Raw genomic sequence first — 23,004 nt, 5'->3', positions numbered from 1 at the left:
GCCGCCCATAACTGTGCCGACAAAAATATCGACGCCAATTAAGGCACGGCGCAGTGATCACATTTCCCATGGCATGCATTTCCCTACCCGACCCCAACCCCTCCCACCCCTTCCCTTCCCTTTATGGCAGCACACTTCTGTGTGCGCCGCCTACACCCTAATATCCCTGCGGCACTTACGTGGGTAAGACCGGACACTGCAAGGTGCTTTTCTTTTTTCTTTTAACTTTATTGCCCGCTTACCACAATGGTAAGCGGGAGACAGTCCTGCAACCCCCAACTCCTGTAACTGCGCCCAAGGAGAGTGGGGGACACCCCCGTAACACCCACTCAGCTTGGGCGCAGTAATGGGAGACAGTATTTTGTGCGCCCCCAAAGTCGCATTAACTGCAGGGACGCAGTACTGAGGGCGACATTTTGGTTAATTTCCGTCATGCCCCAGAAAGCCTTGTGGACGATGCAGATGGTCTTGAACTTGATCCTTGCCACCACTGGGAGCCAATGAAGAGATTTCAGAGCTGGAGAGATATGATCCATGGGATGGAGGCCAAGGACAAGTCTCGCAGTCCAGTTCTGGATAAGTTGTAGAGGTTGGAGAGTAGAAGCAGGAAGATTTAGAAAGAGGCGGTTGTAGTAGTCCAGCCTAGAGAGGACCAGAGCTCTGGAGACTGAGCTTCTGGGAGAAAGTGAGGAAAGGAAGACTACCTCTGGGGAGGTGCAGCTAATAGCTTGCCTTCTTAGAGAAGTCAAAGATGTGAGGAGAGAAAGAGAGGGTGGAGTCGAAGATGACCCCAAGTTTCTTATCCCAGCAGGTAGGAGCTGGAAGAGGGCCCAGAGTAGGTGGACAGAGAGAGGAAAGGAGGGAGTTGGTGTTCCGATGAGGAGGATCTCAGTCTTACAGGCATTGGCGGCACACCATTCCTGAATTGCGGCCAGACAATCTAGAATGAGGCCTAATCCGCATAACACTGAAAGTTGGAGCAGAAGGCAGCAATGAGGTGCCAGGTATTGGTTGAAAAGCCAGGGATAAAGGTTAGACCCCTGGGGAACACCACAAGTAAAGAGAGAGATAGAAGAGAGAAAGGAGGTCAGCCAAGCCAGGGCCTCATCAGTGATACCCAGGTTATCATGGAGACAATTGAACAGGATGACATGGTTGACCGTATCAAACAAAGATAGATCGAGGAGAATAAGGACCGGAGGAAGGTTAGAATCAAGGTTAGAGAGCTGGCCTTCACAGGTGTTCAGGAGATTCTGGCAGCTCTGAAGCAAGGCTGGTGGTCGTGGAGACAACCAACAGATTCAGTGTGCAGAGAAAGCTGGGAGATGTCCAGCTTGTCCAAGAGTTTGCCCAGGAAAGGAGTGCTGGAGATCGGACGATAGTTTGCCAGAGAAGGAACGGCAGAGGGCTTCTTTAGGGGGTGGGGGGGGTGCACAAGGGAATGCTTAAGGGGGAGGGGAAGGTCCAGTAGCAAAGGATTGATTGCAAAAATCATGCAAAACTGGAGCCAGGGTGTCAATGTTGTCCTTGATGGTTCTGGATGAACAGGAGAGAACATGTTTTAACGAGACTTGCATAGATCGGACTTGTCTAGAAACATCGTCTGGGGTGAAAAAAGGAAAGAAGAGAGGAGGACAGATGGCCACAGGCAGGCCAAGAGTGGAGGAGGAAGAAGAGCTAGAAACATCGTCTGGGGTGAAAAAAGGAAAGAAGAGAGGAGGACAGATGGCCACAGGCAGGCCAAGAGTGGAGGAGGAAGAAGAGCAAGAGAGGAATGAGAAGCCAGGGCCGTACAGAGGGTCTGAGAAGGAACAGGAGAGGTAGAGACTGCAGCAGGATTGGCCAGCTCTTTGCAGATTTTGCAGAGGTCGGCCGAGTTGATAGATGCCGCAGAGAGACTGGGTTGAATGTGGGCTCTCTTCTTGGCGATGACAGAGAGTCTGTATTGCCATTGGAGCAGGCAGCAGGCCAGTTTGTCAGATGGTGCACCTGATACCCTCTACTTCCTCTCAGCCACTCTGCACTTCTGCTTCACGGTGACGAGGTTAGAGTTGTACCAAGAGTTGCACTTGGATTTGGGCTTCAAGCGGACCCTGATGACACGGGCAAGTACAACGAGTGTTAGAGATAGAAAGATGAAGGTTAGCTAGGGCTGTGTCAGGGTGCGTGTCAGCCAAAGGTGCAGCAGGAGGAGAGAAAGTAGTAGTGAAAGCCTCAGCCGAGACACGATTCATGGGTTGGATAACCGAGAAGGTAGGTGGCAGTGCTGGAGTTGGCTTGGCCTGAGACGTAGAGCGAGATAGGTGGGAGAAACGGAGAAAGTGATCATTCAAGGAGAATGGAGTGGAGACAGAGTTGGAGAGGGGGAGGTCTGAGGAGATCAAAACATCCATGGTGTGCCCTGCAGAGTGAGTCGGGCTAGAGGGAAGAAAAGGGAGAGTCGCAGAGGTTGCAAAAGAGACCTGAAGGGGGACAAATAGCATCTAGGTGGATGTTAAGGTCTCCAAGGAGAAGTTGAGAGGTAGAGGCGAAGAGGAGAGGTCTGCCCACTCAGAGGAAGGGGACGACCTGGCCAGACGGTCTGTAGCTAGTGGCCACAGTGAGAGAAAGGCCAGGAGAGATAAGAGCCTGCAGACTAGGCTTTCAAACGAGGAGTAGTCCTGCATATGAATGGTAGAAGCAGGGATCCACTCCGGTAAGATCAAGGCTACACACCCACCCGGATGGCTGTTCTGGGTTCGGAGAGGATCTTGTAGCATCAGGAATCAGTGTCAAAGCTTGTGACAGAGCTACCCATGAACCAAGTCTCGGTCAGACCGAGTACATCCAAATCAAGTTCTTCCAGGAGAGTTTGACAGCCGAGCGAGAGTAGCAATGTGGAGCAGGTTGCCCCCTTTGAAGGACTTCTGCAGAGGGGTACAGGTCAGAGGTACACCCTGCGGAAGTGTTGCAGGTGCCTAAGGAAGGGCAGAGGAAGGAGAAGGGAAGGTAGCCAGAGAGGACAAAGTGCGCGCCAGAGGAGTGGTGGAGGAAGGAGGCAACAGGGTGGCCGGAGAAGCAGCAGAAGCAGCCGTACAGGTGGCAGAGGAGGGAGGCGGCATAGGAGCCAGAGAGGGGAAAGAAGGAACATCAGGAGAAGAAAGGAAGTTGATGAGGCGCAGGAAGCGTCTATTAAAAAGGAGGTTGGCCTGAGGGCCTTGGACCAAGACGGTCCCCTTTAGGAAGACATTAATTATGGCCTTGGAGGAGTGGAAGGGGGCTAGGAGGGCCTCCCACCGGGTGCCACCATTAATAGGCGAAGAGGAAAAAGGAGAGAGAACACAGTATATAGGGGTTCCATGGGCCTGGAGAGGGAACGACAGAGGATGTCGGTAAGGGTCTGTATGAAGAAAGAACTGGCGTAGGGAGCAGCGATAGGTAGGCCTGGATTGGAGACAAGGATATCCCTTTTGAGTTTCTTCCTGTCAGACTTCTTGAGCGCAATAGGCACGGCGAAGTAGAGAGAGCATACGCGACCTAAAATGTGCGGGGCTGCACGCGGACCAAGTAAGAGGGGGCTGCATGCAGCCTAGTGTTGAGAGGGGACGCACGCGGCATAAGATGCGAGGGGGCGCACGCAGCCTAGAGTTGCAAGGGAGCACAAGTAAACAGGGGGGTGCGAGTACAGGTCGCGGGGGCAAAAACAATGCATGTGCCACAGTGAGAAGGGGCAGCTGGTCAGCAGGGGGGTTGCGAGGATATTATCCAGCTAACACTCCCCGCGCCTTCTTAACTGGAGGCCACAGACAGGAGGGTGAGGTTGTCCGCGCTGTCTACGCCGCTACCCTATCGCTGTCAAACACCTGCGTCGCTCAGCAATGCGGTCTTGTCCTGCGAAGGCTTTGCCGCACAGTGTCCGTACCTCGGTTCTTATAGGCACAAAAGCGTGGACGTAGCGAAGCAAGCTACTACATATAGTCGGGCAGCATCTTCTGCACACCTGCATCGCTCAACACGCAGCTTTGTCCGGAGAGGGCTTTTGAGTGTTCTGCCTTGTTTGTTGATGTAAAACATTGCAGTTGTTTTGTCTTTTTTGTAGTTCAATGCTTTCGCCCTTTAACACCGTCTGGAAAGAAATCAGTGCCATCTTTACTGCAAGGAGGTTTTACCAATTTATGCAGCAGCATTTTTGCTTTATTGACCATTTTACTTGGGCAGTGAGGTGCTGACATTCTCCCCAACTTGACAGGGCAGCGTCTGTTATTGTCATTTGTGTCAGTGGAGAAGTTAAAAAGGTCTTCCTCTCTCATAGTGACTGTGAACCATCAAAGAAGAATTGTGTTTACTGTTTGCAAGACTACTACTAGAACATCCCACTGGCTTGTTTTTTGTGACTTTTGCTCCATGAGCCAGTGCTGTATTATGCACATCCAGATGTGGATACAGTATTCGCATTCAACCTGAATGGAGGGGAAAAAAATCTCAGAATGCAGACACATGAAGGATCACAGGTAACTGTACACATAGGATAAGAATAGTGTTACAGGTACCCCTGCCGACGCCCACTTTTTCAAATTTGAAAAAACATATACAATACTCTGCTTAAATTCACATGCTTTGCATTGGCCGCCATCTAGTGGTTAGTGCAAATTCAGAAGCCCCAGAAGCATGGATATAGAATCAATCCTCTCTTCTGAGACATGGTAGAATTGTGAACCAAAAGCCTCAAGCAAACCTTCAGTCTTTCATCAACCTAACTTTGTAACTTGGTGAAATGCTATACACTTTCCAGGATATTGCATACTAGCTCAGCAGCTAAATTAAAAGTAGGGAGATGGCAAAGGGAGCTCATGGGCCAGCGATCACCTAAAGTTAAAGCGAGTCATCCAAAAATATTAAGGAATGCTATTACTGGTACAAAAATAGGGTTAGCTTGAAGCAGTATTTGCTTGACACCAGGATCACTTGCTTGTGTAGTAGTCAATGATGTGTTTTTTATGTAGCACTTACGCCGAAGCGCTTCACATAGAACATATATGCATATAATATCACCCAAACGAAGGCGGGGCTCATTGATCGACCTTGGAAGGATGAAAGGCGGAGTTGGCCTTACTGGGATTCGGACCTGCGACCTGCGGATCACACAGCACTCACCCCACTGTGCTATCTAACGAGCCCCCAGTATTTGATTCCTCATTTGACACCCGGCTTGATGCAAATCATGCTGATCTGTAGTAGCGATTTTGTTACTTCACATGTTACATGCGGTTTATTTTTTGCTCTAAACTATTGTTTAAATGTGTCTACATTGCAGAGCCTTACAAATGGCTCTCCTGGTAAACGTGGTCAATAAATATTGTATATTACTACAAACTACACCATTAGAAAAAGCAATACAACCTATTTATTCAAAACTCTCCAAAGTGTGGACCTTAAAAGAGCATATTTAATACTGTATTGATGCTATTTGTTAGTTTCCCTCAGCTTTGCCATTTCTAATTTCATCTATTAGTAGTATATTTCACACTGTTTTAATTGTTTATTACCTTTCAGTTCGATTGTCTTAAATACTGTAATAATCTAAATTATTGGATAATATGAAAGGGTGTGATTTACAGCACAAAATAAGGACCTCAGCAGCATGAAAGACTTAACACAAAAGAGAATTGTATTGCCTCACTCCAATCATATAGCTCCCCTGATAAAGCAGCACTAGGGTTTGCACACAACTCTGCCGGGGCATGCCAATTCTACCTGCAGCAGCTACAACTTTTACAAGACTAGCATCCCCAAAATACAGCACTGCAACACAGATTTGTCTGCATTCCTTGTGTGCCAGTTGCATAATGCTACATACAACACAACAGTAGACATCAATGCTGACCTGCTGTTTCAGTACTAGCCAGAGTACATTAATCCTGCAGCAGCCTTACTACTCCATAACCAGATTCTATAATCCCCCAGCTAATCTTGTAAAGTCCTCTACGTTGCGGTCTGCAATGCTCCAGTTGCACACACAGCTCTGTCATTGCATCCCAGTTCTAACCTGTGTTGGTACAATCTTCTAGGAGCAGTCTGGATGAGACTTAGGTTCAACATTAGTGGGTCTGAAAGTGAGATACAGGATATGGCATTTATAACGCGCCTATACACAAGTGTATCAAGGCGCAACGAGCCAAGGGAGGGAAAGGAAAGGGAGGACAAAGACAACGATCTTACTAGGCCTAGTGACATTGAGATTGCACAAGTGCAGGGGAAGGGGGGGGGGGCAAGTGCAGGACACAGGAACGAAACAAGTAATGCAGCCAGTCGGTGGCAGTACAAAGGTTAAGTGCAGACAACAAGTATCTGCTAAGTGCAGGTAAGGGGACTGTATGGTTGCAGATACAGACCCAAGTGCAAGGGTTGCCGGGAGGCAGAGCAGGTGTGCAACTGGGAGTGCAGGTGACCTGGGCCCAAAGTTCAGAGGGTAGCCAGGTGACCAGTGCAGTATCAGACAGGAGCTCAGCAGGGAAGAGGAAGGGAGAAGGCAGAAGCAAAGAGGAAGGTGTTGAGATGCTTCCGGAACTGGAGATGGTTCTGCTCAGGTTTCAGAGAGGTAGGGAGGCTGTTCCAGAGGGAGGCACCAGCAGAAGAGAGATCTGTCCCCGACTCGTTGCTTGGAGAAGCGCCTGACCGTCAAGGAGTTGGAGGTGGAGGAGCAAAGAGCTCAAGTAGGAAGCTATTTCAGATCCTGCAAGTATTTCAAATAATGGACTTGCTTTGGAGGAATTGGAGATCCTATACTAAGAGATGGAGTCTTCACTGCCCCAGGATTTGAGAGGAAGGGGTGTTAGGGAGAATTCTGATTTCTGTTCCAATTCGCTTCAGCCTTAGAGACCCCAAGCTATTTTTATGGACTTTTAATTTCTATCCTGGATTGAGTGAGACCTTTTTCTCACTCATGTATTTTTTTTATAGTTCTTTTTATTGTTTTCATCTTTATATCAACATCAAAAGGAAAAGAAAAATACAAATCAAACTCTAATCTAGAACATCTGTACCTCCACCCCCCTCCCCCACCATAGTGCCAATGGATCCCCCCCCCAGCCTGACCGCCCGTTCCCGGTTAACCATGACTGTCCAAAAGCTTCAGTCTCTGGGGGCACCACTGCTCCCTAAAGTCCCCTTTCAAATATGCCAGTGTCTCTCCCCAGTCTGCCGGGAAGTCCCCCAACCTGTTATTTACCGCATAAGATGCCCATTCCATCGATATGTCCCAGATGTTCCGCAACCAGTCTTGTTCTGTCTGGGTTGTGGGGCTTTTCCACCTCTGAGCAATAAGGGTCGCCGCTGACAACGTGAAGATGACTTTTGCTTTGATCCTACCCTTTTCCTCTGCTTCTCCCCCCGCCCTCTCTTCCCCAGCAGAATTTCCCCGTGGGTCCTGGTTGGCCTCTTCCCCCAGTTCCTGAGAGAGGGCCTGCGCGACCCCACTCCAGAAGGGTTTGATAGCGGGACAGTCCCACCAGATAGGGGCCGCGGATCCCCTTCCCCCACAACCCCTACAACAACTTGCCTCAGTCGTCGGGTACATCGCATGTAGGCGTGCTGGAGTGTAATGCCAGCCATACAAGTATTTATACCATGACTCTTGCAGTTGAGTCGCTCTCGCCACTTTTGGGATCATCTTCCAGAGCCTTCCCCAATCCTCCTGCCCCATGTTAAGACCCGGTTGCTGTTGCCAGCTCCTCATATACGCCCATGTAGGTGCTGGGCTTGCTTGCTCTAGTTTTCTTTATAAGTCTGAAATTAGCCCTTTGGAGCCCTCATGGGTGAGAAATCGCTCAAACTGCGTGAGGCTTCGCGTTGCCGCCTTTCTTAACTCCCCCGACAACACCCAGTGCCTGATCTGAAAATAACGAAGCCTCTCCCGTTCCCCCACCCCGAACTCATGTTTGCATTCCTCAAACGTTTTTACCCTTCCCCCGCTGAACATGTCCCTCAGCGTTCTACAGCCCCCTCTCTCCCATTGTACAAAAGCCCCGTGTTCCACCCCCGGCGTAAAATCCTCGTTATTGAAAATTGGGGTAAACAGGGACGGGAAGGTCGTGATCCCCCGCCTCTCCACTGCCCTGTCCCAGTTATCTACCACCCCCCCTTGTGATCGAACTTCAATATAGATGCAAAGGCCTTAATCTTCGTGGGAGCCATAGTACTTCCCCCAAGTGATGCCGAGCCAAGGCCCTATCCATTTTTACCCAGTGCTTAAGATAGCTATCAGAAAACCATTCCCTGATCACCCTCAATTGAGCTGCTTCGTAATAGCGGCGGAAATCGGGGAAACCCAGGCCTCCCCTCTCTTGTGGCCATCGGCAGCCGCCTGGCCAAACGCGGCCTCTTCCCCTCCCAGATAAACTCTTTGGCCGCCCCATCCAGTCTCCGGAAAAAGCTCTCCGGGACAGGAAGGGGGATGGCCTGGAACAGGTACATTATTCTGGGAAGCACCACCATTTTGAGGACAGCCCCCCTTCCCAGCCAGGACAGTCGCAGGGCACCCCACCTCCATAAATCCTTCTTGATGTTCGCTAATAGAGGCTCATAGTTTGCTCCGCACCATCCCGCAAGAGAGGGTGTGATTCGGACTCCCAATTACCGCAGCCCATTTGGGCTCCACTTGAACGGGGAGGTCGCCTGTGTCTCCATCGCATCCTGCTTTCCCAGGGATATATTAATTAATTCCGATTTTAGGAGATTAATTCGCAGACCCGAGAATTCCCCAAATCTGGTCAGTAAAGCTATACTCGCTTTAATGGAGACCGTAGGATTCGTGAGGGTGAGCAGCATATCGTCGGCAAAAGCCGCTACCTTATGCTGCCACCCACCAAATGGTATGCCTTGAATCTCCTCCGCTTCCTGAATAGCCACTAGGAGTGGCTCCAAATATAGTGCGTATAGTAATGGGGACAGGGGACATCCCTGCTTCGTCCCCCGCCCCAATCTAAACGGTTGGGACATCTCCCCATTCACCAAGATGCGCGACGTGGGGTTCCTATAGTTGGCTGAAACCATTTGTATAAATCCCGTACCCAGGCCCATCCTTTCCACCACCTGAAATAAGAACGACCACTCCACCTGGTCAAACGCCTTTTCGGCATCTAGCGCCAAGAGTACCGCCGGAGTGGACGTCTTGCATGATTTCTCCACTAGGTGGGCTATCCTTCGAATGTTATCCGCGGTTTGCCTCCCCGTGACAAAGCCCGACTGGTCCTGATCGATCAAGATAGGGAGGTGCCTCTCCAGGTGTTTCGCCAGGATTTTGGTAAAGATCTTGGCCTCCGTGTTTATAAGAACAATGGGACGGTATGAGGCGCATTCCTCCGATCCTTCCCCGCTTTGTGAATGAGAGAAATGTTTGCCTCCTCCATCGAGGGAGTGATACCACCCTCCCCGCCGAATGTGTTAAATAATTGCGTTAGATGCGGGACCAGGAGATGGGAGAAAGCCCTATAGAAGAAGGCCGGGTAATCATCTGGCCCAGGGGCCTTGCCGAGGGGAAGCGTCGCTATTGTGGCCCTAACCTCATCTTCTGTGATTGGGCGGCCCAACTCCTCGCCTTCTTCTCTGGATAGTCTCGGAAGAGGGAGCGCCTCCAAGAACTCCTTCTGCGGCTGAGTAGACGGAGCCTGTGAGGAGTACAACGCCTCATAAAATTCTACTAGTCTCCCCTTTATCCCTTCGGTCTGGGGAGTCTCTTTCCCTCCGCATCCTTAATTGCTGTTATGGCTTTCTGCTCCCTTTGTCCCCTCAAGAGACGAGATAAGAGTGAGTCTGCCTTATTGGCCTTGGCGTAAAATGTTTGACGAACCCTAAGCATTGCCTCCTCCGCCTTTTTAGTGCGCAAGATCCCCAACTGCCCCTCCGCCTACCTATACCTCCTATGTGCCTTCCTAGTTGGGGTCTCATGAATGGCCGCCCTTGCCTCTTCAACTTCATTCTCCAGTTGGGTTTCCAGGCCCCTCAGTAACCTGCTTCTCTCCGCCTTCATAGCAATGATGTCTCCCCTTAAAGTCGTTTTGAAGGCATCCACCTTACGCTCAGACTGTGTCCCCACTGGTATTTGTCTCGAAGAATTCCCGGATCTTATCTGCAATCTCCTCTCGCAACACCTGATCTCTAAGAAGCTCCCCCGGGAACCTACAACTCCATACCCCCGACCTGCGTCTCCCCAGCCGCATGTGCATTTGCACAACCTTGTGGTCGGCAATTCCGAGGGGGCCCACCTCCACAGTTTCGACCTGCCCAACTAGACTGGCAGAGATCCAGATATAATCACTTTGGGACTGCTTACTATGGACGTCCGATAGAAAAGTAAAACCCTCTTCCTCGCCCCGAACTGCGCGCCATGCATCACGCATCCCAGCTTCCTCCCATTTCGACCTCAGCTGAGGAGACGCTACAGCGCCGCCTCGTTCCCTGTCGAGTCAGGACCAATCCCCCTTACTATCCCAGGCGAGGTTTAAGTCCCCCATCATTATCACCTGCCCCCTAGCAAAATTCTCTAAAGTCCCCAATGTCTCCCGCAAGAATTGATCTTGGCCCACATTGTGGGCATACACCGAGACAATGGTGTATTGAGATCCTAATATCTACCCTCTGACCATAATGTACCTCCCATTGATGTCCCTGAGGATTTCATGGGTTCTAAAGTTGATAGCCTTCCCAAAAACCAGGGCACCCCCCCTTTTCGTGGGGCCCGACGCAAACAATATCAGTGGGAAGCCCCTCAGGCGCAGACGACCCTGATCTCGCTTTGATAAACGTGTCTCCTGCAGCGCCAGCACGTCCGGCTTCCGAGATTTAGTGAAAAGCTCCGTTTTTTTGTGCGCTTGAGGGGGGAGTTCAGTCCCCTCACATTATGCGTTAGCCACTTAAAGACAGCATTGTGAAGCAGTTTGCCAGCTGTTTCCCCTTTTGATCCATCCCATGGCTCTTCTCAACCATTTGGGGAGAATACCTTACCCCACCCCTTCCTTGCCTTATTGCCCAGCCCTATACCCCCCTCACGTCCATTGGCAGCCAGTGACCCCCCCCCCGCCCTCCCCCTCTTTCCACCCAAAAACCCCAACTGTGGGTGAGAAAGCCCCCTCCCTGCCCCAACACCCCTCCTCCCTCCCCGCCCAGTCCCGCCCCCCTACCTCCACCTAGGGCTAGGATTCCCCCTCTCTCTCCCCCCCCACTGATGCCCCTTCTGCTCCCTCTCCTTTCTCCTACTGGGCCACATTGCCCTTACTGATCCCAAAATGTTGCACCTCCTTCCTCCGTGCCCCTCTGGCACCCTTGGAGGTCCACCACCCCTCACACCCCAAAATCTCGATCAAGAGCTCCCCCCAATGCCAGCTCCAACCCCCACCCTACTCCCCCACCCCCTTCCCGTGGGGAGCCACTGTTTGCTCTCAGGCTCCTCCTCCTCTTGCCCCCTACCGTGGACCACTCCCACGGCTTGTGCCGTGGCACGTTATCTCCTGCTCGTCCTACCCCGCTCGAGGAGTCTCCATCAAGGTCAAGATGTAGCAAAGCGGCTCCCTCCTGGGTGGTTGTTATCCGTTTCTGCACGCCTTCCCAGTCAAATAAAAGGCCAAATGGAAATGTCCACTTGTAGAGGATACCACGCTCTTTCAGCACTTTCAGCACAGGAGCCATCTGCCTCCTCTTGACTAGGGTGATACTAGCCAGGTCCTGGTATAGGGCTATCTGTTGGCCTTTGTACACTATTGGTTCCCGCTTCCGTGCGGCTTGAAGAACAGCCTCCTTTTGAGCGTATCTAGCAAAGGCGACGAGTACATCTCTCGATCTAGGGGGGGCCCTCCGACGGGCCTGCCAATCCTGTTGACGCGATCCAGTTCAATGGCGTCCGGGCCCGCCGCTCCTATAATGTCCGCGAAGATGCCCTGGATTTCCCGTTTCAGATCCCTATCCGAGACTGATTCCGGTAATTGTTTCACCCTTATATTAATTCTGCGCAACCTGTTTTCAACGTCCTCCATCTGGATCTCAAGATTCCGGGTCGCCACATCAAGGCGCTGTATGGCTTCACTGTTAGCCGTTATATCTTTTACCATTTCTTGGAGGCCCACTTCCAAAAGATCAGTCCTTTCACCCAGTTGCCACAGGTCTCGCTTTATTTCCCCGAGATCCTCATTAAGATCGGTCCTCATCATCTGAAACTGATCTTGGAATATCTTTGCCAAGTTCGTGTGGAGCGCCTGGATCTCGCCCAGTACATCCTGTCCAGCCACTGGAAGCAACTCCCACCGCGTCTCCTCCGCCATACCTCTATCTTCCAAGTCGCCAGTTCCCCCGTCCGAGCTCTCACCTGCATCCTGCACTGACCATAGTGAGCGGAGGGTGCCCTGAGGTTCCCGTAGGAGATGCAGGGGCTTCCCACTCTTTCCTTTGTGGCGCGTTGCCATTTGACCAAGCCGCGGGCCGCCGCGTGGGGGCCGATTCCGCCCTGTACCTGTCTTTCCTGCTCCTTCTCCGATGTGCTCCCTTCGCCAGACGAGGCTCCGTGGGGTAGCCCTTCCACACTGGGCCCGCTGCTCAGTACTCCCAGCTCGGGTCTCCTGCCTCCCCCGCCTCCCAGCGTGCCACCAAGCGTTCGCGCTCCAAAGGTGTCCCGGTCAGGCGATCACGTCACGGGATGGGCTCAATGGCAACGATCTCCAAGCACCACCCCACTCGGGTGTGGGTTTTGCAGTAGGGCCAACAGCAAGATGCAGCGCCAGCACCTTTAAACTAGCCAGTCACTAAAGCTCTGGAGGCCACCCCAGCACAGAAGTTCTACAGGCCATCACTCCCTCCTCCTCGAGGGCCTCCACTTCCCGTGGAGCAGCCTGAGCAGCCCCCTCCTCTCGCGCCTTCTTATCAGAAGCGTTGGTCCGGAGGCCCTTAGATCCCCACCAGCCTCCCGCTGCAGTTCCAGCTTACCGCAGCTTCCCGGAGCTCCAGGTCGCTCCACTCTCCCATTTCAAGCTTGGGCCGCTGCCTGTCTTCTTTCAGAGTTGCCCCCGAGGTAGGGGCGCCCACCCGAGGCCGCGGGACCTCCGAGGATCGCCGCCTATGGTGACGCCGCCCCCCAGCTCCACCAGAAGGGCGGGCGCTCGGCCGATGCCAGAGGGCCACTCCACTCTGGACTCGCCGACCGCTCGCCTCTGCCGGCCGTCTATCCCGGCCGCTCGCCTCCAATCGCTCCCGCGGGCAGGCACGGTCCCTGGGGCCTTCCGGCACCCTCTCTCTCCTCGATGGCCCCACGCGTCTGCCGCGTGGCGAAGCAAGCGGGCGGCCCGATCTTCTACTGCACTGGTCCGCCGAGATGCCACCAGGCCGCTACATTGCCAGGCTCTTTGTTTCAAGGGGTGTCCCCTCCTCACCGCGCCTCGCACTGCTCTCCCACCGGTGCCGGGACCTTCAGCACTCCACTCGGTATTTTTGACACAGCTGTCGGAGTGGTGGACCGCACTGTGACCGTTTCAGAGTCGGGAGCTGCAGACGGCCCGTCTACTCTACACCGCCCGCCATCTTGGAATCCCTCTCGTATTTTAATATGATTTGGAATCTGTTTCTTTGTTTTTGGAGTCTGACAAACGCCATAGGCATCTACCTTTGTATTGTGACAGCACCTTCAGTGCAGTGTCACAGATAAGTACTTTGGATTTCTCATAAGGTTTAAATACTTTCTCTTGGGTGAACTACTGTTCCCAAGAGTAGTAGAGTGAAAATAGCTTCACTTACCTGTTTCTCCTATGTAGGTCCAGTACACTCCATCTTATGTGGACGTGCTGGGGGATTACTTAGTAGCTCCTTTTTCCTACTTCTCATGTAAAAACATGTATGTTACCCTCACTACATTTAATGGCTGGTGGCAGTGGTTTAATTTTCCTACCATTGTGCATTTTTACCGCAGGCTGAATCCTCAACTGCAGTATTGCACCCATGGGTGGCCATTTTGTCAAAATGGCCCCGGTCGTCTTTTTTCGCCATTTCTTGCTTGTGAGGTCCTTCTTGGATTTTACCCTGCGCGCCAAACCAGGTTTAAGCCTTTTGTTCGTTTTGCCTTTGGTGGGCTTCAAGGCTGAAACCTGCCTCTGGCTTCAGTGTGTCTGGCAGGGCAAGAAGCGAGGGAGGTACCCAAAACTGCCTGTCCTTAGTCTCCTTGGTTACCTGAATGCACCCAGTGGTGACTGGCTGGCCACCCTGCTGTGTGAGCGACAGCTAGGCTGTGCATGAATGAGAGAAACCTGCAAAAAAGGCGACTTTTCTTGGACTGAAGGCAGAGTCGACCTCTGAATGAAACATTTGACGAAGGAAACTGGAAGAGAAGCTGGCTGCACCCTCCTGGACCATTGAACTGCCCGGTGAAGGCCTGCTGCAGTGCTGAAGCTCCAACTAGAGAAGCCCGGAACAGGCGACTTCGTCCCTTGGGTTGGTGGGACCAACTGACCCCAAGACAAACTGTGCTGGAAGACATTTCCCTGCTGGCTGTACTTCTTTGCTGCCGCTGGAACTGCGTGCCAGGGGTCAGGATACCCAAAATCAAGTGCATTGTCTTTAAGCCGGACCCGAGCTCCAGGAAGATCCTGAGGACCCTACCGAAGCAGGACGACCAAAGCCTGACCCACCCCACCAGCTTGCTGGACCCCAGAAGCAAGGAAAGCCCCTCAAGTGTCCAAGACCGGCGGTGGTGCTATTGACCGGTAGTTGAAACCGCAAAGTGCCACTGAATTGAAAGTCTGTAGCCACCACCTACCTTTAAACTGCAGTGCAGGAGTCCTCCAGGCGTCCTCCCTCTTGTCCCAACGACTGATGCCCAGGAACGCAGGATCTGCAAGACTGCAACCAGAACAGCAGCCAGCTGGATCCTCTTCTTCAAACCTAAGGTACTGTCTTGACAGAGGGGGTACTTAACCTCTTGTCTGTAGCTTGCTTGTTCTCACTGGAGACTTGCAGTAGCTGCTTTTTGCAGTTGATTTCAGCTCTGCCCTTCACAAGGTTTATAGCTTGTGGCCCAACAGTGATAATTGTGTGCTACAAACTGTCTAAAAACATAGTGCAAGACTTTAGTGCCATCTAAAGAAGTGCCTCAGCTCCATAAACATTGTTCAAATTAACTTTGGCTGTCCTGGCTCCCTACAGACTATTCTAACCCATTGATTTTGGTTCCATATGTCCCTCATAGGTGGTACATAAGTTTAACTTGTATTGCTGAGAAAGATCTAATCGAGCCTTCATTGGGAGATTAGAAAGTATTCACATGCTATTCCTTCCCTAACCTTTTCCACAACCTCAGAATTGCATTAAGTACAAAAAATGATATATTAATGCCAACCATTGTCCTAGTAATTGAAGTCACCTCAGGGTGTACGAAGTGTGTGAGGCAACCCAAAAGGGTATCTACTTATCTTAAATCTGAGAAGTTTTATGAAGTGTATTTTCTATTGTTGCATATTGCCCCTTTTGAAGAGGGCTCATTTAAAACTGCTTGCTAATTATTTTACAAGAAAACCTTGAGTGCAAGTGATGCTTGTAATTGTGAATCTCGGTGTTGCACCTCGACAGCTCACATTTACCCCTCTTGAGGTAAGTCTGGCTGCTCAGTCACTCTACCAACTTGTCTAGTACAGACCTATACCAAGAGGTGGGTTGCCGATTACCAAGAGGACAAGGCTGGTGCATTCTCCCACAGGGTTACTGCATCCAATCTTGCCTAACATGGGGCACACTTTGTACACTAAACTGTGGATACATGTTTTGCAATGTAGTCTCCTAACTCGTATCCTTCATGATGTGCTCCGACTACCAATGGTGTTCTAACTTGAATACAGGTTTGTCATTGGGCATGAATATGATCTATATGGTCTTGGGCTTCTGAATAAATGGCACACAGCTCCCTAAAGGTACAAATGGTCAATATGCCATGTGTTCCTGAGGACAGCATGCTACAAAGCTTAGGTCTGGAGAAGTACAGAAACAAGAGCACCAAGGAACAGTTTACAAAGTGGTGAAAAAACGTACTTCATTTGCCATTTCCGTTTTATCATGGACTTACATTTCTGAAACATTTCTGAAACAATCTACATTTTGTATATAATGCTACACCCTTGAATGGAAGCTTATTAAGAGTTTAACAATATATTGTTTAAAATTGCGGCCACCACAGCAGTCACTCGAAAACATGTACATGTCAGTGCATAGCCAAAAGTGACTGTTCTTTGTTTAAAGTTTAGAAATTGAGTAGATAAAAGAAACATTTACTTGTCAAGTCTTCTGCAAGTAGCTGGCTTTGCTTTAGAAGCTGTTTGGTTGTTTTAAGCTCCTCCTCCAGTTGGGCAGCTCCTCTGGACTTTTGATCAAACTGGGAACTTATGAGGTTTCCTTCCTTCTTAAGCTCCTGTGAACAGATCGTTCGTTATTAAAGCACATTTATATAAACTATGTATTTTGAAAGACATGTGGTATAGATATGTATGTTACATCACTTTGCATGCTGCACCAACAGTCAAAGACGGCCTAAGAGTTGGACGTAGTACATACAACGTTTTTTCTGTGAATTTTGCAAAGCGTGGATAAAATGATCAATGCAACATATTACTGACTCTGCGGGACAGCACCAAGCACACTGTCTGGATTACATATTGTGTTGTTGACCAAATGTTCTCTACCACCTCTCGTTGCACCTCTTCCCTCCCTAATGCATCAGGTATAACATCAGTTTCAATGGATTGCATTCTCCCTCAGATTCCTCATCTGGTTGATACCCTTCCAGTGACAGCTGCTCAGCAACTTTGACAGGAGGAGCAGTATGACTCGACATACATGCCTCTGGACTATGCTGCGCGATTCCTCCACTCGGGACGTGACATTGGCCAAACATAAATGCAGAGGTCGAAATTGGGATTTGCTTACCAGGAGCGAAAAGCAGCTCCTGGGTATCGGGCATCACCCGTTAGGCAGGCGCTACCTTTGGGAAACCACTAGTTATCATAAAGCGAGCAAATGTAACATGAGCGCAAGATGCAAACTTTAACTTGTTGTCGGTTGCATTTTACACAATATGCTTTAAATGTCCCTTAGGCTTGTCCCTTATTCTCAAATCTATACTGTTAATATGTGCGTTTGGCACCACTTGCGCGAGCAGTGAAGTGTAGCTCCTGGTAGGTGTTGGTGTCAAGCTAACCAGGACCCCCCTTTGGCTATAACCAGAAGCTTAATCGCTCCCAGCTCCTGGAAATTTCAAACCCTGTATATATTATGACATTGCGCACCTGTACTTCATTTCCTTTTTATTCCGCGCTCAGCACGCTGCCTTTCGGAACATTCTCTTTGTGAGAGCAAATGTTTGACGATTCGTCGAGATGTCAGCCCTAAAGCTTGGGGGTCCAAACGCTGTCAGTACTGTCCATCACCGACCCGCATGGTATCTACGTGTGCTGTGGGGAAAGATGTCATCGAGCAGTGCGTTTCCTGTCAGAAGATGAACCCGAAGTATTTTAGGGAATGGTCGACGAAGTTAGCGCTCTAGTCGCCTCCATCGAAGTACTGGCGTGTTTGTCCGTCAGGTCATCTGGCCAAGACACCAAAGACACCACACACCAAAAGGAAAGACAGGCACCGTAGGTAGGTGAGGAAGCGTGCACATTCCCGATGTGGTTCACACCATTTGTCGTCCTCATCCACACGCAAAAAGACGACACCATCAGTATAAACACAACTGAATCAGAGGAGTGCGGTAAGTCTGGCCTGGCCACGGGTCCCAAGAGTGCGAGAAATTCAAGGAGCAAATGTTATAGCTTTTTCAAACCACCACAGCAGGTACAGCCTCGTCTTGATGGCGCAGCCAAGTGCATCATCAGTTGTGCCCAGAGGTTCCAGTGGCAAGGTGACAATGTCAGCTCTTACCCCCTCATGCTTGACCAAGACAACTGCAAAGCTGATTGCGGGCCCGACCGTTGAGGCACCAGTGCAGAGAGGCTCTGTGGGAGTGATCCCATCGACAGATGATGGTCGAGCACTCCTCTGATCCCGAATCTCAGTCGACGTTCTTCGACACCATGAGGTTCATTCACAATGATGGAGACTAGGTTCCTTTTTTGATTTGAAGGAAGCAAATTTGAGTGGGCACCACAGGGGTAGTGAAATTTGATGGTGTTCTTAAAGGTCTCTGGTGTAATGAGTCTCTTTTAGGAAGTTAGATCCTATGTAAAGGATTTGGTTAAAAAAGGTCTGGAGACACCCAAACCCAGAAAAACAGCAAGAGCAAAAGAATCGGTAAAATACCTAATCATACAGCCGCTCTCTGAAATCCCAAACTGGGTTTTGTGTTAGTTGTAATTTTACTATGTACAATTCCTGTGAACCAATCTTGGAAAAATTTCGAAATTCAAATTTGTAATGGTTTTTCAATGTTGATTTTATCCATCAAGCAAAAAGTTCTTTTAAGAAAAGAGTGACAAGTAGCCACTAATAGTGTTCTTAGTGAGAAAGAGTTTGCCATAAGTCACTCTAACCGTAGACTTATATTGTGCCAATGCATTTCGGAATACAACAAATTCCTTCATCAGGGCAAGTCTAAAACCTAACATTTATATGCAATTGTGCCAATCAGAGAGCGGCTGTATGATATTTTACCTAATCTTTTGCTCTTGCTCCTTTTGGATTTGAGCCAATTAGCAAGGGAGCTGGGACAAATCAACGCGACTTGATACGTCCCCTGGCCTTGATTTGCAACAGGTTCCTGCCTATGGCCAACCTAATGCTCATTACAGGAAAACTGTAAATAAGGTGGTCAAAGCCTTATGCCTGGGCACCCCTGCCAACCCTCTTGAGGCATGAGTTGACATATCTTGGATAAAGGGTCACAGACGAAGAGAGCATTACCATTTAATGGCACTATCTCAGATCCAATCATCAAACTGTGGCAGAGACCATGTGGAAGCCGACCTCACCAAGAAGTACAAACCAACTAGAAGAGATTTGCTCTTCCTATCATATCACCCTACGCCAGAAGGGCTGGAGGGACAAGCCGCCACAGTAAGCTCTAGGCTGGCCACGTCCACCTCAATCTTTCCACAGACAGGGAATCCCCCAAAAAACAGAGGCCCTGGCCAAGAAGAACTTCGCTTCAAGCAGCATGGTTCTGAAGGCAGTCAAGTATTCACACGGACTGTGGAGGATCAGAGCGAGGGCTGCAGAGCACCACCCGGCTTGAGAGGTGAGAGATGGCTTTTTGCACATCATTGATGATGGCAAAAGAGGTGGCATGTCAAACATTGCAGGGGGGCCTGGTCACTACAGACTGCATAGGCCGCACCATGGGCACATCTATGGTACTGTGGAGGATGGCTTAACTCCATAGTTCATGGTTTTCACTTAATGTCCAAGTCAAACTTATGCACACAGTGTTTGATGGTGAGCATCTGTTCGGAACGTGTCTTTGGAGAAATTCAAGGACTACAAATTAGCTGCCAAGTCACTAGGTCTAGCTCTGCATAGACATTGAGCTTCAACTAGCGGTAGAGGTTACAGAGAGTATGTCCTGTTTGGTAGAAAGGCACAGTTCCCACAAGCCAGGCAAGGGCAGAAGCGGTTGTCACGTCCCGGACGAGACAGAGGTGGCTTTAGGGGCCAGCAGACCGTGGCAGCGCCCACTAAGCCCCTTTGAATTCTCCCTATATTATTTTCCGTTTGGAGGGAGAATCTTCGAGCACTTGGACATGTGTAGGGAGATAACCTCCGACTCATTGGCCTTGAAGTTAGTCAGATGGGGTTACTGTCTACCATTCCTAAGGAAACCATCAGACAGCCCACCTTCCCCCACCACATCAACCAGAAAAGGAGCTCCAGGTGGAACCGGTTATTGAGGGGAGCTGTGGAAGAAGTGCCACCAGAGGATAGAAGATCAGGCTAGTAATCTTGTTCCTTTCTCGTACCTAAAAAAGAAGGATAACTCAGTCCTATCCTGGATCTCAGGCCCTTTAACAAGTTCCTGAGGAAGGACAAGATCAGAATGGCGACGTTGAAAGAAATTCCCCAGGCTTTAAGAGTAGTTGGTGTTGCTGAACCATCAGGATGCTTATTTCCATGTACCGAGCCATCTGAAGCATCAGTTTAAGGTGCTACCCTTTGGCTTAACCTCTGTACCCAGGGTTTTCACGGATCTGATGGCAGTGGTGGCGACGCACCCCAGGAGATACAGTGTCTGCATATTCCCATACCTGGACAGCTGTTTGATCTGAGGAAGGTTTTTGGAGCAGGTATCGACTCAGCTCAAGGAAACCTGCTCTCTGCTTCAGGGTTTGGGCTACTGCCTGAATTTCCATGAGTCCCATGTAACACAAATACAGAAGCTCCAGTTCATCAAAGTCCTGGACACACGGGTGGGGAAGGTCAAGCCAGGTGGTCACGGATGCGTTCCTGAAGATTTTGGGTGCTCACCACAGGGATCTTTAGGTTAGTGGCCTTTGGTTGTCAATGGAATGCCAGGGGAATATCAACAGGCTGGAGTTGCGAGCGATCTGTTTGCCCTGATGCGCCGTCCCTCAAGGGGCAACGCGTCCTCATTCCATGCACTACCTCAACAAGCAGGGGGGTATGCGGTCCCTGCCCCTATGTAGGGTGGCCCTACAGCCATGGTTCTGGTTGCTAGAGAACCGGATCTCTGCTTCGGCCAGCCATCTAACAGGGGCGGGGAGAACAATCTGGCAGACGCTCTTTGCAGGCAAAGCTCGGTCTCACACGAGTGGGAAGTGTGCCAAGGAAGTTCTCAATGAGATCTTCACCCGGTGGGGTACGCTGACAGATCCGTTTGCCGCGAGGGCCAATGCAAAGTGCAGACAATTCTGCTTGAGAGAATTCCCAGCAAAGGGTGTACTAGGGGACAAAATGAGAAAAAATGTCTTCCAATTTGGTAGGGTAAGTGGGTACATTTTAAAACAGATGGGGTGGTGTAAGGGCACAGGATAAGGCGGGGAGGGGTGTTGGAGCGTGGGGAGAGGGTCACCCCGTGCATAACAGAATCGACGATTTCACCTTTAGGTGAACTCAATTCGGGGAAATCACATATATCCGGTTCTCAGGAGGTTTCAAAGCCACCATGATCTTGATCGCCCCGGACTGGGCGAGGAGAACATGGTACTCTGAGCTACTGGACTTCACCCTCTGCCCATCTCACCGGCTGCCGGACCTACTTTCCCAGTCAGATGCTCTGGTGCTAAACCCGAACGCAGAGTCTCAACTTCCATGCATGGCTCTTGAGGACAGACCACTAAGAAGAGGGTCTTGAGGTGTTAATGGCTGCATGCAGAACTTCCACTTGATCATTGTACATGATCACTGGACGCGTGCAGATTGAGATAGAGGCGTGGTGTAGGGAATGCAGGATATACACTATTGCTTGTCCCACCACTGCAGTGTGTGACAATTCATGGGATCCTGTTGCTTCTCCCCAGTAGGGAGCCCTTCCCTGTGAGGCTAGGGAGGCGAGGCTGCTACCCAATAGTCCCCCTAGGGGTCGTGGAAAGCGGGACCTCCCAGGGAGATACTCCCTTCTTGGGGATAAGGACGCCTGTTCCGTGAAGGAACTCCCCAATCCTCTTGCCCTTGCACCTTTAAAAACGCTAAAGTCTGCAAAGTTCAACTGAAAGTACTACTGTGTGTTACTGTAACATTGCCACAACCGTCCTTCCTTAAGAATTGACACCACTGAGAAAAGGAAGAACAAGAATAATGGCACACCTTTTTTTAAGAGCACTGGGAAGAGGTGGCCATGTAGAGTAAATCATGCAAACAACCAAAAACCGGTTGCTGCGTTGGGACTGGCCCAGCTAGGAGAGAGAAAAACTGAGAAAGGACTGAAGGAAGAGACGTAAAGCCAGCAAGGAGACAGCAAAGCCCGAAGTTCGAACCCGGGACCCTGTCAGCTATTTAGACAAACTGGTCCTTGGAAGAGAGGATGCTGAAGAGTGGAAGAAGCAGAAGACTTGCATGAGCCAGCAGAGAGCCAACTCACTCCAGTGTTGGGGAAGTCTAGGCGGTGACGTGATTTCTGGGAGATGGACCACTAGGTCCAACAACGACAGGTGAACCAGGAGAAAACGACGAGCGAATAGCAAACCACCCGGTAAGAACAAGGACACATGTTCCGAGCACAAACAAGGTAAATTGCGGGGGAACCCGGGTGGGGTCCAGGGAGATTGGAGACTGGAAGTTGCATAAGAAGTAGTGCTTTATTAGAGTATTTATTACATTTTCTGGTAACAACCCTCAGCACAGCCTCCCCTCTCTGTTACAGCTCTCCAACTGAATTCAAAAGAACCTTGAGGCATCACTTGCATAAACATTCCCTCGCCTACATTCCACATTCCATCATCCACTGTAAGTCCCTTCACCAAAAATTCCCCTTGTCACAATATTTACCAAGAAGACACAGATAGTGGAAATTGCATCGGGAGTAATCTCCCTTGGCACAGTAATTACCAATGAAACACAGGGGGTGGAGGTTGCCTTGTAGTGATCTCCCTCATCACAGTAGTTATACCCAGAGAACCAAGAGTCAAGAGAATCTCGGGAGTGACCTCCCGCGTCACAGCAGTGATATCCAAAAGGTGTGAAAATCAGGAGTGCATCGGGAGGAAACTCCCTCCTTACAGTGATAATCCAACCAGGATTAAAGAGGATCCTAGAGAACAAAAGCTATCTGGAGATAATCTTCATAACATCGTAGGACAGGGAAGAATTGCTGGTACTCCAGAGCAAGTTTTAACAAGCCCTTTGGAGGAAGGTACAAGTTAGTTACCTGTAACTCTTGGTCTCCAGCATGGGTCTTGTGTGCATTCACATGCTCATGAATATTCCCAGTCATGCTGGGAATCCTTGGCAAAAACTCCTCGTCTCCCACCTGCGAGGCCAAAAATCTTGGGGTCATCTCCGATTCCACTCTCTCCTTCTCCTCTGACATCTCAAAAATGTCTATCAACTACACCTCCTCAG

General features: G+C 50.2%; 1 protein-coding gene across 3 annotated transcripts in view; it reads right to left on the bottom strand.

The window, feature by feature from the left end:
- CENPF (centromere protein F) overlaps nucleotides 1-23,004 on the bottom strand; it is a 1,250,680-nt gene that overhangs the window by 673,754 nt on the left and 553,922 nt on the right. For all 3 annotated transcript variants that reach the window (XM_069608564.1, XM_069608566.1, XM_069608565.1), the window contains one exon: nucleotides 16,273-16,408. In XM_069608564.1, the coding sequence (XP_069464665.1) occupies nucleotides 16,273-16,408 (136 nt within the window). The remainder of the gene's footprint in view (nucleotides 1-16,272; nucleotides 16,409-23,004) is intronic.

This window comes from Ambystoma mexicanum, chromosome 4q, assembly GCF_040938575.1.
Source record: "Ambystoma mexicanum isolate Mex_15411 chromosome 4q, UKY_AmexF1_1, whole genome shotgun sequence".
In the NCBI taxonomy this organism is placed as follows: domain Eukaryota; kingdom Metazoa; phylum Chordata; class Amphibia; order Caudata; family Ambystomatidae; genus Ambystoma; species Ambystoma mexicanum.
This window is presented reverse-complemented; position numbering and strand designations above follow the sequence as displayed.